The sequence below is a fragment of the Urocampus carinirostris genome, chromosome 6 (assembly GCF_059441175.1).
Source record: "Urocampus carinirostris isolate Australia breed hairy pipefish chromosome 6, RoL_Ucar_1.0, whole genome shotgun sequence".
Taxonomy (NCBI): domain Eukaryota; kingdom Metazoa; phylum Chordata; class Actinopteri; order Syngnathiformes; family Syngnathidae; genus Urocampus; species Urocampus carinirostris.
Genome location: NC_142354.1, coordinates 44,645,073 through 44,659,909, shown reverse-complemented (window position 1 = coordinate 44,659,909; position 14,837 = coordinate 44,645,073). Strand labels below are relative to the sequence as shown.

The following is a 14,837-nucleotide window of genomic DNA, read 5'->3' as shown; positions in this document are numbered from 1 at the left end:
ACGATAGGCCCCTTCATCACGCCGGCACGAGAATTCTTCAGGGCAAGGAGTTGATTCCTTGAATAAAGGCATTTTTGTGCGCTAAAACCCATGTCCATAGGATAGAAGTAATCCATAGTGTAGTTGTCAAAACGGGAAGAAAAACACCGAAGATAGAAGCAGACAATAAAACAAAAAATCACAAAAAGTGAGAGATAACAGGGGAGCTGCTGGAAAGGCAGTCACTCATGGCAGTGCCGCTTTGATCTTTTGATGAATTTCTCCAAAATGTGAGTATTATGTGACAAAAGATACCAGGAAAAAAAAGAAATCTTGTGAAACGAATGACGTTTGTAAGTCGAACAACCTTTGCAATAATATATTAGTCAATTCAGTCAAAAGTGAAATAAAATTTTGCATTGTCGGAAACTCAGCAAAATGTAACTTGAGGTCAAGTTTTGGACATGTTTGATAATGACTTAGTTGCTACACTTGGGATTGCTGTTGCTCATTGTTGTTTCGAGCTTTGTGTGAACGCTCAGACCCGTAAGAAAAATGACAGGAAATATTGCACACAAGTGAATTACCAATCTTAAAAAAAATGATGGCCAAAAGCAATATCACAGTACTCTATTATTCATCAAGCGTTCCAGTGTTAAAACCTCGGATTATGTAACAAATGAATAAGAGAGAACTGGTCACTGTGTGAATTATTGGAGTTCCCAATTGGCCTCCTCACCCTTTCCTCTGGAGCACATATCCTCATCTTGATGTTCTCAATCTCTTCTTTCATGTCTGTATCGGAAATCATGAATACTGCAGGACTGTAAGTACCAGATAGCACATTGTGTGTAAAAACAAAGCAAGGGGCTACATCAGCGTTTACTAGCATGTAGCCAGCCAAGACAAAGCCAATTAGCTCCTCTCCGGAGAGACTCACTCTGCTATGCTCATCATTTTATTCTATGGCGCGAGAATAAAAGACTTATCCCTCCAGGAAGATGTTGATACAATCTCCAATGTCTTGAGGTGCTCAGTCCTTTTTATATATACTTTGCTTTCTCAAACATTTGTTCATCATTTCAATAATATCTCTTTTTTAAGTCTTATCTCCAGTATGTTAACTCGTGAAATTGTTACGTTAGCATGGGTGTGTGTGATGATGCTCGGAGGTTCGGGCGGCAGTGGCTCAGGAGGTAGAGCGCTCGTCTTGGGATCAAGAGATCGCAGTTGGAATCCCGGCTTGTCCGTGTTATATGTCAAAGTTTCCTTGGGTAAGACACTGAACCTCTAATGCCCCTAATTCACTTCTTTCGCAAAATGGTCGTGGGAGTGAATGTGTGATTCTCTTGAAAGGTACAAATGACTTGCAATTAATTTGTGAAGGTGCAGTCACCTTACTCCTCTCAAGCAGATTTCAAATTGGTAACCTCCAGCGCAGGAATTTCAAACATGAAAGAAACAAGTTTCTAACTCATTTCTATTAAAAGTTATTCTATCTATTTTTTGAATACAAACCAAAGGCGGCAGTGGCTCAGGAGGTAGAGCGCTCGTCTTGGGATCAAGAGATCGCAGTTGGAATCCCGGCTCGTAAGTGTTACATGTCGAAGTTTCCTTGGGTAAGACACTGAACCCTTAATGCCCCCAATAAGCAGGTTAGCGCCTTACATGGTTGCAAGGCTGCTGTTGGGAAATGTGAAGCACACTGTAAAGCGCTTTGGGAAGTCTTGACTTGAAAAGCGCTATAGAAATGCAATTCATTTCGTAGCACACTGAAGTGTAAAACTTTAAATCACGGCAGTGTTCTGGTTTTCCCGTGTCCCTGCGTCCTAGTCGCATCATTTTTGCCTCAAATCAACGTGCGTCCCAGGGACGCAACTTTTTGGACACAAAATTGTCATTATTAGCCGATTACATTTTTTTTAAACAAAGATTTACCGCACTCCAAACTTTTCGTCAGGCAGATCCGCCATTGTTGTTTTGGTCTCGCGGTTCGAATTTTCGTCCGCACGCCGATCTCAACCAACGAGATCTAGTTGCTTCGAGATGACGTCATTGTTGTGGTGGTTGTTGTGGATTTAAGGTGAAAATCAACACAAAATTGGTAATTTCTTCAGTGTCGGTAATAAGTCGAAACATAATGCAGAAAGTGATAACAACAGCAATAATTCCGGCACGAAAAAAAAGGCGGAGAAACTCATACCTGTACGTTTTTGCCGTACAAAGTATGTTATATATATGTGTGTGCGCACGGACACAGGGATAATGGATTTGTCTTAACTTTCGTCTTATGATACTTCTGTGAGCCAGCCAATCATACTTTTTGAAACCAGTGGCATTTCCAAAAGCCTGCTAGCAGGCCCTGACTCGCTAACTCAAAATCTGATTGGTTAAGCCAAGAGCTTTATCGTCACTAAAAGTATGCCTTAGGGCACATGTGTAAAACAGGCGGCCCGCGGGCCAGATCAGGCCCGCTAAGGGATTGAATCCGGCCTGCGAGACAACACTCAGAGAAGCGCAAGAGAAAAACAAGCTGCAGGTTGAAATATGTCAACTTCATGTTGCCAAAGCCAGGTGCCTCGAACAAAGACACTGTACTTGTATTTATTTCTCTTTCTCTTTCTTTTCCACCCCTTTTCTCCCACTCTGTCTCTTTCACTCTCTGTCTCTATTTTTCTCTTCCTTTGTTGCTCTTTGTCTCTTTCACTCTATGTGTCTTTTAACCTCTTTGCTCTAACTTCCTTTTTTCCTTTTTTCTCTTTTCTCTTTCTCTCTTCATACCCTTCGCGTTTTCTTTTCTCTTTTCTTTCCTTCTGTCTTTCTATTTCTCTTTGGATTCCTTTCTTCCTCTCCCTTTCTTTTCCCCCTCGCTCACAACTTTTTATCTTTTGTTTCTCACACTCTCTCCCTTTTTTTCTTTCTTTGTCCCGTCCTCTCTCCTTTTCCCTCCCTCTTTCTCTTATTTCTTTAGCTATTTTTCTTTCTCTTTAATCTACTAGTCCGGCCCCTGACAGAATGTCTTTTCTATCCTGTGGCCCCCGAGTTAAAATGAGTTTGGCCTTTAAATCTGATAGTGGCAACAAGTAATGGCTGAAATATGATTGGTGAAATCCTTGTGTTTGAAAGCACACATCTGGAAGCAACGGTGAAAAGAAGCTGACAACTTCAAATTATTTAAAAAGTATTCATGGAAAATATATAATGAACATCACATGATTTAGATAGGGCAGCACGGCGGCGCAGTGGTTGGCGCGTGTGCGGCACAGTTCTGACGTCATGAGATGGAACCTCCTGTGTGGAGTTTGCATGTTCTCCCCGTGCTTGTGTGGGTTTCCTCTGGGCACTCATGTCATGCGGGCAACAAGGGAGAAGGTTGTGCTAGCTTCAGGAAATGTTTTCTTAACCGTCATGTGTGAGTATTGTGCTGCACTCCATTGTCCTTCCGCACAAAAAACTAACGAGAACACAAGAACAACATTTTGTGTATGGCGGCGCGGTGGATAGCGCATGCGCGGCACAGTTCTGAGGTCATGGGTTCAATTCCAGCTACCAACCTTCCTGTGCGGGGTTTGCATGTTCTCCCTGTGCTTGCGTGGGTTTCCTTCAGGCACTCCAGTTTCCTCCCACGTTCCAAAAACATGCTTGCCAGGTTAATTGGCCGGTCCAAATTGTCCCTAGGTGTGAGTGAGCGAGTGAGTTGTATGTCCCCTTGTGCCCTGCGATTGGCTGGCAACCAGTTCAGGGTGTCCCCGGCCCACTGCCCCAAAGTTCCACTGTTTGGAATAACATGATTTTTTATATATATTGGGCCTTATGTAGTTTGAGTCGTTTGATCTCCTGGCGTTATTTTATTGATGCATTCTGCCAACCCTGTAAAAACAGGTCCACATGCTAACTGATTCTTGGTTGCTTTTTTCCCCCCAGTTTAAGCTTTCTTTGGGGTTTAAACTAGCTCATTGGGTTGCCTTACCTGCTGTACAGGCAGTGTGGTGAATGAGCAACATACCGCTGGAATGGTGGAATTCTGACTAGAAATACTGTGACAGATGCTGATTTGTGTTTGGATGAATACCTGGGATGGGCTCCACCACCCCCGCGACCCTACTGAGGATAAGCAGCGCAGAAAATGGATAGATGGATGGATAACGGATGATTCCGATATTTTTAGGCCACCAGATGAGTCCTAGCAGGCCTTGGCGGCCCACCACTGCAAATGAACGTTACCTTATAGTTATCGTGCTACTAATTCCTGTTGTCTTCGGGCACGCCGTATCCTCGCCTGACAATGAGAAACTCAAATTGAAGTGTAATTGATTCACTCCTATCCACGGATGAATGACAAGTGGATGGTGAAGGTCGTAATTGTAACAGCAGACGGCAGATGTTGCCGAGGGACGTCTGGATCTTCGTAGGAGTTAAAACTGCTTGTAATTCATTGTGTGTCGTCTTTCACTCTCACGCGCTCTTTCCATTAGCGCTATTTCAGTCAGTCACACCGAGGATGCCTAATTAGCATTTAAAGCCCTCGGTGAGATGTTGAGGTCCATGCACAGGAACAGTGACAAGGATTTTGTTGAGGGAGCTTATTCTGAAATGCACACATTCCATAGCTCAAAACCTATGAAACACCGCCTCCAGGGACAAAAGGGATATATTATTGTTGCCGGTCGGCGTGTCCTTGTGCAACTGCCGATGAGTCACCGGAGCGTTGTGGACGAAGGCGAGATAACACAGAGGCATCGCAGATGACCTTGTCGTTATTACTAAATATTTATGTCCTGTGCAAAAGCTCAGTGATTGTATCCTGTTTCATTTCCGGATATCCTGTGGATGAAGATCTCTCCATTTTTTTTTCTTTTGCTTTGACACGCTGCTGTTTTTCTCATGTTGAATGTTCAAAATGGATGTCACCGTCAATGTTCCCTGTGATTTTCCTTACGGGTCTGAGCGTTCACACAAAGTCGGTGAGCAACGCTTGAAACAACAGTGAGCAACAGCAATCCTAAGTGTGGCAACTAAGTCATTATCAAACATGTCCAAAACCTGACATCAAGTTACATTTTGCTGAGAATGCAAAATTATTTTTCTCTTTTGAATGAATTGACTCATGTAGGATTGCAAAGGTTGTACGGCCTACATACGTTTGTTCTTACAATTCTTTCACAAGATATCCGTTTCTTTTTTTTCCTGATATATTTTGTTATTTTTGGGGGCTTATTTAGTCGGTTATAAGATACAGAACTGTACTTAATCCCATTTTTTAGTGGAAGTACAATGTTGGCAACAAGATTCACTTGATATCATTGGAACTTATTTGAATGCAACACATTTTTCTTCTTTTCTGTGTTTTTTTTTTCAACTTTTTTTTTTAATTCCTTTAAAAAAAAAATCTCATTGTGTTTATTTTTTCCGAGCTGTTACTTTTTTTTTAGTTATCTATTTACTTTTTTCCTTTGTTTCTTGCTTTTCTTTTTTTCTGGCTTTTTTCTAAATTTTTCCTTCTTTTTTTCTTTTCCTTTTGTTTCTTTTTTTCTCAGCTTTTCACTACTTTTTCATTTTGGTATTTTTTTCTTATTTGTTCTATTCCCCCCTTCCTTTAAGTCATTTTGTGCATAATTGTACATAATATTTGGTCATGTTGGGATGAAAGAAGCAAAAACAACCCGAGGAGCCGTTTAGGACCCGAAAGAGCCGGTTCCTTTTAGTGAGCCGAGCCGAAGAAGCCGGTTCTCGACAAACTACTAACTTTACTCAACTTCGTTCTACTTTGACTCGACTTCAAAATACCGCATTTAGGACACAACGTCAGGGGAACCCGTGTGTTTTTACCTTCATGCACTGTAACTTTGACTTAAGTCGCTTCTTAATCAGTAATTTTGAGCCCTCAATTTTGTGCGCTGGCTCGATTTTCTTGTGCGCTGATAATGTGCGAGCAGTGCGGAATTGCGCATGCGCGCAGCTTAAAGGGAACCCTGGTCACCGTATTTGATTTGGTTGTAATTTGATGATTACCAGAAACACTCACTTACCACCTTTATACTAAAAACTGTTGATGAATTCATGGGAAATTTGTGCAGTGACCGCCATCACTATTGCTCAGAGACATCAAGTGGTGTTCAGCAGGGATGGGAAATATGGGCGAAATATGGATATCAATACAGTCTAAGTAGATACGGGGTAGTAATGATCAGTTCCAAACTATTGTCAATGCATTTTCTTGGAAATATCATGACTATTTATTTATTTAAACTATATTTCTGTCGTGATTGCCAATCTGGAGCATCTGCGGCGGCTTGATTGGTGCCAACAGCTTGGACAGCTGTTTAGTGGACACTCCCTTTTTAAACCCCCGGCTTCCTCTCAGTGATTGTCAGATCGTTGCGAACTGTTGTATTCCACTCAGTGAGCATTCCCGTCCGACTCCGTTTCTGCTAATTCTTTCTCCTGCCTGTTCTTCGTTTTTGACCCGTTTCTGGATTTGATTACGCTCGTTCTGCCTGCCCCCGCTACCTGACCCGTTTCGCCTCGTTACCTGCCTGCCTCCTGCCTACGACCCTGATTATGAACTCGACATCGCCTCTGTTCTCCAGCCCCAGCCAAACGACTCACTATTCCCGCCTGTCTTCGTCCGACATGGTGTGTCACTCCCGCCTCGCTCGTTCCTGTTTTCTTACAGTCCTCGGATCAAGCAAGCGAGCCTTACTCTCCTTCTCTTTTCAATAAAAACTGAGATACGTACGCTATTGAGTCCTGTGTCCGTTCTGGTCTGTGACACATTTCTATTACAACATTTTCGGAACAAAAGTCAAAAGACTTAAACGAAAAAGCTGCAAAGTAACAAAACAGTTTACCTTTGTCAATTAAAGAAATACGTTTATTAATTAATTTATTTATTTGAAATAAAAGTCAGTAATGTTGACTCTGTTTGTGTACTGTGACTCAATGCTAAATCTATTCCCGGTCATCCTGGAAAGGGGGTTACCACATGTGCGGTCCCTTCTCAAGGTTTCTTCATTTTCCTCATGTTGAGCTTTTTGAGTTTTTCCTTGCCCTCTTGTAGGTTTTAGATCGGGGGATGGTGTAATGTTAATCCTGTGCAGTCCTTTGAGATATTTTTGTAAAGGCTATACAAATAAATAACGTAACAATTGTCTTAATGGCACTGTTGCAATAGTGATAACAGATTTACAAGATTTTATTCCGGAACAATAACATGTTCACATATTTGATTGCATTACATTGATGTCTTTCATGGATTTATGTAAATTTGTGGTCTTACCACAGTAGCAGACCAATTTACCACACAAACGACTCCTTTTCTGTCGTTGAAAAAAAGTCCTCTGTGCTTCCGTTTTAACTAATTTTCAGCTCCTGGTAGGAATGGATATATTTTGACCTATCTTCCGCCTGACAGGCAGGGTGCAGCAGCATGCCAGGTAGCGAGAGGTTCTAAAAGTGTGCTGGTCAGGCGCGCACTTAGAGAGGGGCCGAGAACGTCTGCATTCTCCCACACCCAAAATTCTACATCCAATTCATAATTGTGTTCTATGTTGTCTATTCATTTTGTTGTGCTTACAAACTATGTTTTGTTTTCTAGACTCCCGGAGGTTCGGATCTTGGACAATGGACCTTACGAATGTCATGTGGGCATCTATGACCGGGCAACCAGGGAGAAGGTTGTGCTAGCTTCAGGAAATGTTTTCCTAACCGTCATGTGTGAGTATTGTGTTCTATTGTCCTTCCACACAGAAAACTGTTTTAACGAGAAGACAATAACAACATTTTATGGTCATAAGATCTTGTGTACGGTGGCGCGGTGGTTAGCGCGTGTGAGGCACAATTCTGAGGCCATGGGTTCAAATCCAGCTTCCCTTTGTGAAGTTTGCATGTTCTCCCCGTGCTTGCGTGGGTTTCCTCCGGGCACTCCGGTTTCTCCCACATTCCAAAAACATGTATGTCAGGTCAATTGGCCGGTCCAAATTGTCCCTAGGTGTGACTGAGCGTGCGGATTGTCTGTCCCCGTGTGTCCTGCGACTGGCTGGCAACCAGTTCAGGGTGTCCCCTGCCCACTGCCTGGGATGGGCTCCAGTACCCCCGTGACCCTACTGAGGATAAGTTGTACGGATAATGGATGGATGGATCTCTTGTGTAATTATGCCTATGACAATGACTTCCTTGTTTTGGACACCAAGTTTTCAACTAGTTTATGTATTCAGTGCCTTGCTTTAGACCTGAGCAGTTTTTGGTTTTAACACTAGAAGATCCAGGGATTTTTGTACCTCCTTGGATAGCCACAGAGGGATCAAAATATTTGTTTGTCTCCGTCTTCCGTGTTCCGTCTTTTTGACACGTCGTGGCATCGACCCCCCCATGGGGTGTGCTGACTCCTCGCCCTGGGCGGGCCAGGAACTCCCCACGTCGTCCGACCGGTGCGTCACGAAGCCCCCCCATTGGGTGTGTCAGGGTGCCAGTTTCACCTCCTCCTCTGGCAGTCTTCTCACTTGGCCTCCACCCAGTCGCCACCTCCTCGCCAAAAGACGCTGCCATGTCTGAAGGACTCACAACAAGAAAGCTTGTCCACTCATAGCAATGCCAAGCGTTGATCAAAACAAGGCCTAATTCCCTCGTCAGCGCCCCGTTATCAAAATTCCCCAGCCAAAACACTCTATACTTGCATTCAACAAATTTGTGTTACCGTAAAATCCTGACTATAAGCCGCTACTTTTTTCCCAAACGTTCAACCCTGCGGCTTATTTAGTGATGCGGCCAATTTATGTCATTTTTCTAACAGCCGCCAGCGGCGCTCGAGTTCAAGGCACATGACGCAGCTTACAAGCTAAACGCAATCGAGCAGTCCGATAAAGAGGGCGACTGCATGCAAACTTTACCTTGCGAGCGTGTTGCTAGCGTGTTTTTGAATAAGGGAGCGTGGGACGACGTCTATATGACAACGTCTCTTTCCCATACTATAGGAGGTCAACTTTGATGACGTCTGTTATAGGGAGGAAGATGAGAACGGTTTACCGAGATTTCTACATGCACGGTATGTTTTATTTAACAGACCCGTTAACCCTATGGTGAGCGTGTTGTTAGTAGCGTTTTGCTACCCTTCACAGGCACGGTTTGGGATGAAAGTTATAATATTATTATTAAAGCTTTGAAAACTCTCTCGGTGTACCGTCTATCTTTGTAAATATGTGTAACCATGTATAATATGTATTTGCAACTGTATATTTTTGTAAAGTATGTATTTGTATTTATTTTGGACACTTATTCTGATAAGTCTTGCACTGACCAATTAAAAAGAAGGGGCGTAACAGACGCGGGGGATGACGGAAAGTGGGGACCGGTAAAGGTGAGTGTTTGTGGACACGGCAGACAATAGTGGATATATATTTTTCCCACCCTTACCTTTGGAAATATACACTTTTTTTCCCTTGGATTACTTCTAACGGGACCTGGACTCTGCAGGTCTGCATCAAACGTTAAGTACCGGTATCATTTTCCGTTACTTTGCCGGCTGTGGTTTTTGAACTCTGTATTTGCTGATCTGTTAAAATCGCTGGACTCAAAGTAGGTAGTGGGTTAATAGTGTGATTGTGCTACATGTTTAAATATGGGCGCATGCGGCTTATATACAGGTGCGGCTTGTGTAAGTACAAAAGCGATTATCCTCTAAAAAACGTGGTGGGTGCGGCTTATAATCTGGTGCGCTCTATAGTCCGGAATTTACGGTATATTAAATCCCTTATAAATAAAAAAATCATTCAAGCTCTATATTTGAAAGCACTCTTTTTTTTCCAGACATTAAGTAAATCATTTACACTACTGCTATGTCTCACTATCCTCGCTGGATCATAGTTCTCCTTGTCAAAGTTCTGGTTTTTGACCAAAGGTCACCTCGGCAGGTGTCTGCTTGTCACCAAAACGTGAACGATGCACTCGCCGGAACAACTGAAGTGTCCCCGGACTCGGTCCTAAATGACTTCCGTGCTCGAACCGAAGACGAATCGCCTCTAGCGCGGCGGCTAATTGCCGTCTAAACCGAAACAGAATTATTCATAACCTATTAGAGTGTCAAGTTCAATAGGAAATGGAGGAGCCAAGGCGAGCGAGGCAGAGTGAAAGGGAGAAAAAAACAAAAAAAAGTTTAATTAATAGCAAGCAGTACGCTCAGAGTATTTTAATTTTTCAAAGCGCTTCATAAATAAGAATGATCCTTTTAATGAATCTCCCTGTCGAGAAAAGGCGCTCGTTCATTTTTCAAAAGCTTCATCCTGAACTGCCGCAACCCTCTACTGCCAACCTTCTTTTGGACAAGCTTCTCTTCTCCGATGTCGACTCAGCTCATCGCTTTCACACCTTATTTCAGGTGAAGTCGTACTCATGGCCCTGGGGCCAATTGTGGCCCTGAGGATGGTAGTTTGAATCCATTGTCTTAGTATATACGTATATAGTATATACGTGCCAGCCCCAAGCAACGCACAGGGACGGGACCCCCCGACCTTCGCTGGAGCAATAAGTAAGTAAGTAAGTCTTAGTATAATAAAGTAAGGAAAAAAGAGAAAGGACAAGGAAAACAAAGTAAAATTAAAAATAATTAAAGGAAGGAAAAGGAATAAGACAAAAACAAATGAAGAAAGCGACAAAAGAAAAGAAGGGGAATTGAAAGAAAGATAAAAAATAGACAAAAAGGAAGAGAAATGGTAAAAAAAGAATGTCAAAGGTGAAAAAAATGAAAATAAAGAGTAAAAGAAAGGAAAAACAATGAAAATAAAAGTAAGTAAAAAGAGAATTTAAATGGAAAGAAAAAAAGAAGAGAGGAAAATTGAAAAAAAATGGAAAGGGACAAGGGAAGAAAAGGAAAAACCAGAAAGGAAAAATGGAAAAGAAAAAAAGGAGGAAAAAGAATAAGTAAAAAAGGAAAAATGTAAAAAGAGAAATAAATAAAACAGAGTAAAATGAAAAAAAACAAAATAACTAAAAAGAAAAAAAAAGAAAATAGGAAATATGGATATAAAGAAAAAAGAAGGAACAAATTAAGATAAAACTGAACAAATATAGTTAAAAAAAGGGCCTGATAAAAAAAGACAAAGAAGAAAAAAAGCAGGAAAATGGGAATTACTTTTAAATAATCAAATTTTGATGATAGTTCAGTCATTTTTGCTAAAGATTTAAAAACAATGTTCTCTTTTGTAAAATAATGACACATTACTTCCACTAGGGAGCTCTGATTAATACAAAAAGTCATTTTAATATATCATTAATTGATAATTTTCAGGGCAGAACTGCGGCGCAGTGGTTAGCGCATGTATGGCATAGTTCTGAGGTGATGAGATCGAACCTCATGCGTGGAGTTTGCATGTTCTCCCCGTGCTTGTGCCGGTGAATGAGCGAGCAAATTGTTTTTCTGTGTGCCCTGTGACTGGCTGGCTGGCTTCACATTCATTTCAAAGCTGTTTAACAGATAAACGAAAAGTAATCTTGTCATTTTTTACACACCTATATTGATAAAGGACACCATGGAAAACTGCATTTACTTGTGTCCATATTTATATTCATCCATTATACAATAGTTTTAGAAAAGAGCAACTAGGAAGCGCCAAAGACCCACATGTGACTCCAGAGCAAGTTTAGCAGTCCAATTTGTTGGCGATAGAAAGCCTCTTTCTCTGCCTTTTGTGCTTTTGTCGGTCCAATGTTTTTTTGACATGATGGCTTTCAGAGAAATATGAAAATAAAAACAATTCGGGCTAACATAAAGCAGGTTCGTCAAGCTGCCCACTGCCCGAAGATAGCTGGGATCCGCTCCAGCACCCCTGTGACCCTACTGTGGATAAGCGGTGTAGATAATGGATGGATGATTCATTTTCATATGAATTCTCAAAGTTTTTTTTTTTTTGATCTTATTTTGTGGAGGGAATTTTACAAAACAACGGCATGTTTTTGTCCAAACGATTTGGACAACCAGACCCAACCTTTGGTGGCCCCCTAGTCAATTGAGTCTGAGACCCCAACCTCATATAAAATCCAATATTTTACATTGCTATCCTGCACAATTGCACCTCAGGCTATCCTAACAATCCCCGCATTGGAATAATATATAGACCCTAAAATGTGAAGTAATTAAGATTATATTGTTTTTTTTAAAAGCATTGTAATACCCCCAGACAATTCCAGCCACATAATTACGAACATCATTTTTCTACAATGCGCGCTACGCCCATAACAACCACCAGCTAGTATTTGCCGTGGCGGTACATGAATATAAATGAACCGCGGCAACACATTCATTTCGAAGATGCAAGATCACCGCATTCTTGCAAAGACAATAACATCTATCGAGGAAACGTGGAAAATCCATCTATCGCTTTCGATCATCTTTCCTCCTGAAAGAATCACACTTGACAGAATTGATTGGGTTCAAATCGCTGGATTTCTTCCCCCCCCCCTGAATTCTTTGATCCGAGTTTGATCGTCGCAAATATCCAAAACCCCTGTGGGCGGCAAACAAATGTGCCCTGACCCCTCAGAGAGGAGCTTTTCACTTTGCATGCAAATTAAGTTGCGTGTTGAAGTAGATTCCCATCTGTGAGTGCCGCGTAGAAAATACTGGCGGTTTTTCTGAAGTAGATTCGATTTTGTTTGGGGAGATATTTGTTACATTTCAGCTGGAATTCACCAGTGTTCATTTTGGCTGTAAAAAGTGATGGGTCCCGGGGACTCGCTTTCTCAAAAATCTATGCGCACAAGAAAATCTAGCCAGCGCACAAAAATGAGGGCTCAAAATGACTAATTAAGAAGCGTCTTAAGTCAAAGTGACAGTGCATGAAGGTCAAAATACACGGGTTCCCCTGACGGTGTGTCCTAAATGCAGTATTTTGAAGTCGAGTCGAAGTAGAACAAAGTTGAGTAAAGTGAGTAGAGAACTGGCTCGGCTCACTAAACGGCTCTTCAAGTTGTTTTTGCTTCTTTAATCCCAACATGACCAAATATTATGTAAAATGATGCACAACATGACTTAAAAGAAGGGGGAAAGAGAACAAAAAAGAAAAAAATACCAAAATGAAAAAGTAGTGAAAAGCTGAGAAAAAAAGAAAAGAAGATAAAAAGAGGGAACAATTTAGAAGAAAAAGCCATAAAAAAAGAAAGACGTGTAGGAAAAAAAGTAAATAGGGAACAAAAAGAAAAAAGTAACAAAAAAGTAGAAAAAAAAACACGGAAAAAAGAAAAAAAAGTTTGTGTTGAATTCAAATAATTTCCAATGATATCAAGTGAATCTTGTTGCCAACATTGTACTTCCACTAAAAAATGGGATTAAGTACAATTCTGTATCTTACAACCGAATATGTCAGTATTATGCGACAAAATATATCAGGAACTAAAAAGAAATGGATATCTTGTGAAATAATTGTAAGAACAAACGACGTTTGCAGGCCGTACAACCTTCGCAATAGTACATGAGTCAATTCATTCAAAAGAGAAAAATCATTTTGTATTGCTGGAAACTCAGCAAAATGTAACGTGATGCCAAGTTTTGGACATGTTTGACAATGACTCAGTTGCCACAATTGGGATTGCCGTTGCTCACTGTTGTTTCAAGCGTTGCTCACCGACTTTGTGTGAACGCTCAGACGCGTAAGGAAAATTACAGGAAACATTGGTCCCAACAGAGATCTTTGGCTCCCCAAAATTGAGTGTGCTCCATGCCCTTACAAACTGTCGTATTTTCCATTACAAAATACAAAAAAATCTTTTTCTTTTCAAACGTGTTTATTTATCTAGTTTAACATGTTATATTTTATACGTGTTTCCTTATATCATATATATTGTTAATGAACATTTTGTTGTGAGACACTGAGTTGCTCGACATGAATGAGCTTTATTTTACATAACAGTTCAAAAATGAAGTCGCTTGGACCTTCACTGTAGAAGGAAAAAATACATGCAAATAGAATTAAGTAGAATAATACATTTTCTTATTCAATTTATGAATTCATTTTCTGCATTAAATTATTGTTGGTTATATACTGGTTAAAAGGGATCACCACAAACCTGTCTTTTTTCATTTTCTCCTTTTATACTTCCTTTTTTTCTTAACTTCTTTATACGACATCATCATTCGTAATAGAATGCATCAAAGCAAGTGAGCCGTTTGAGAGCCGGCTCTTTTGAATGAGTTGAGCCGAAAAAGCCGCTTCTATAAAAAGAAACTACACAACTCGAACTGGAGATCGGCGTGCAGACGAAAAACAACAATGGCGGATCTGCCTGACGAAAAGTTTGGAGTGCAGTAAATCTTTGTTAAAAAATGATAATGACAATTTCGTGTCAAAAAAGTTGCGTCCCGGGGACGCACGTTGATTTGACACGATGCGTCCCCAGCAAAAATAATGCGTCCAGAACGCAGGGACGCGGGCAAACAAGAACACTGATACACACAGAGAAAGAATGAACTTTTTTCATAAGAAGCAAAATAGCGCGATTGGATTTGGCTGCTTAGAATGTTTGGTGGTCGGAGCTGCCACACCCAAATTGCCCGCCAGAGGGCATCAAAGACCACAGGAAAGTGGATTATTAAAGTAGAGGTCGCTCGGGCATCGGATACGGATGCCTCCTGGACGCCTCGCTCGGCAGGTGTTCCGGGCATGCTTCACTGGCAGGAGGCCCTGGGGGCGACCCAGGACACGTTGGAGAGACTGTGTCTCTCGGCTGGCTTGGGAACGTCTCGGGATTCCGTCGGATGAGCTGGAGGAGGTGGCTGGGGACAGGGACGTCTGGGCTTCCCTTTTAAGGCTGCTGCCCATGCCACCCGACCTCAGATAAGTAGAAGATAATGGATGGATGGCTCATTTAGG

The 14,837-nt window shown here is 41.5% G+C and overlaps 1 protein-coding gene across 1 annotated transcript in view; it reads left to right on the top strand.

Annotated features, from left to right (window-relative positions):
• Positions 1 to 14,837, top strand: part of igsf21a (immunoglobin superfamily, member 21a) — a 398,377-nt gene that overhangs the window by 249,112 nt on the left and 134,428 nt on the right. The window contains exon 4 of the mRNA XM_088339077.1: positions 7,577 to 7,695. Within this exon, the coding sequence (XP_088195203.1) occupies positions 7,577 to 7,695 (119 nt within the window). The remainder of the gene's footprint in view (positions 1 to 7,576; positions 7,696 to 14,837) is intronic.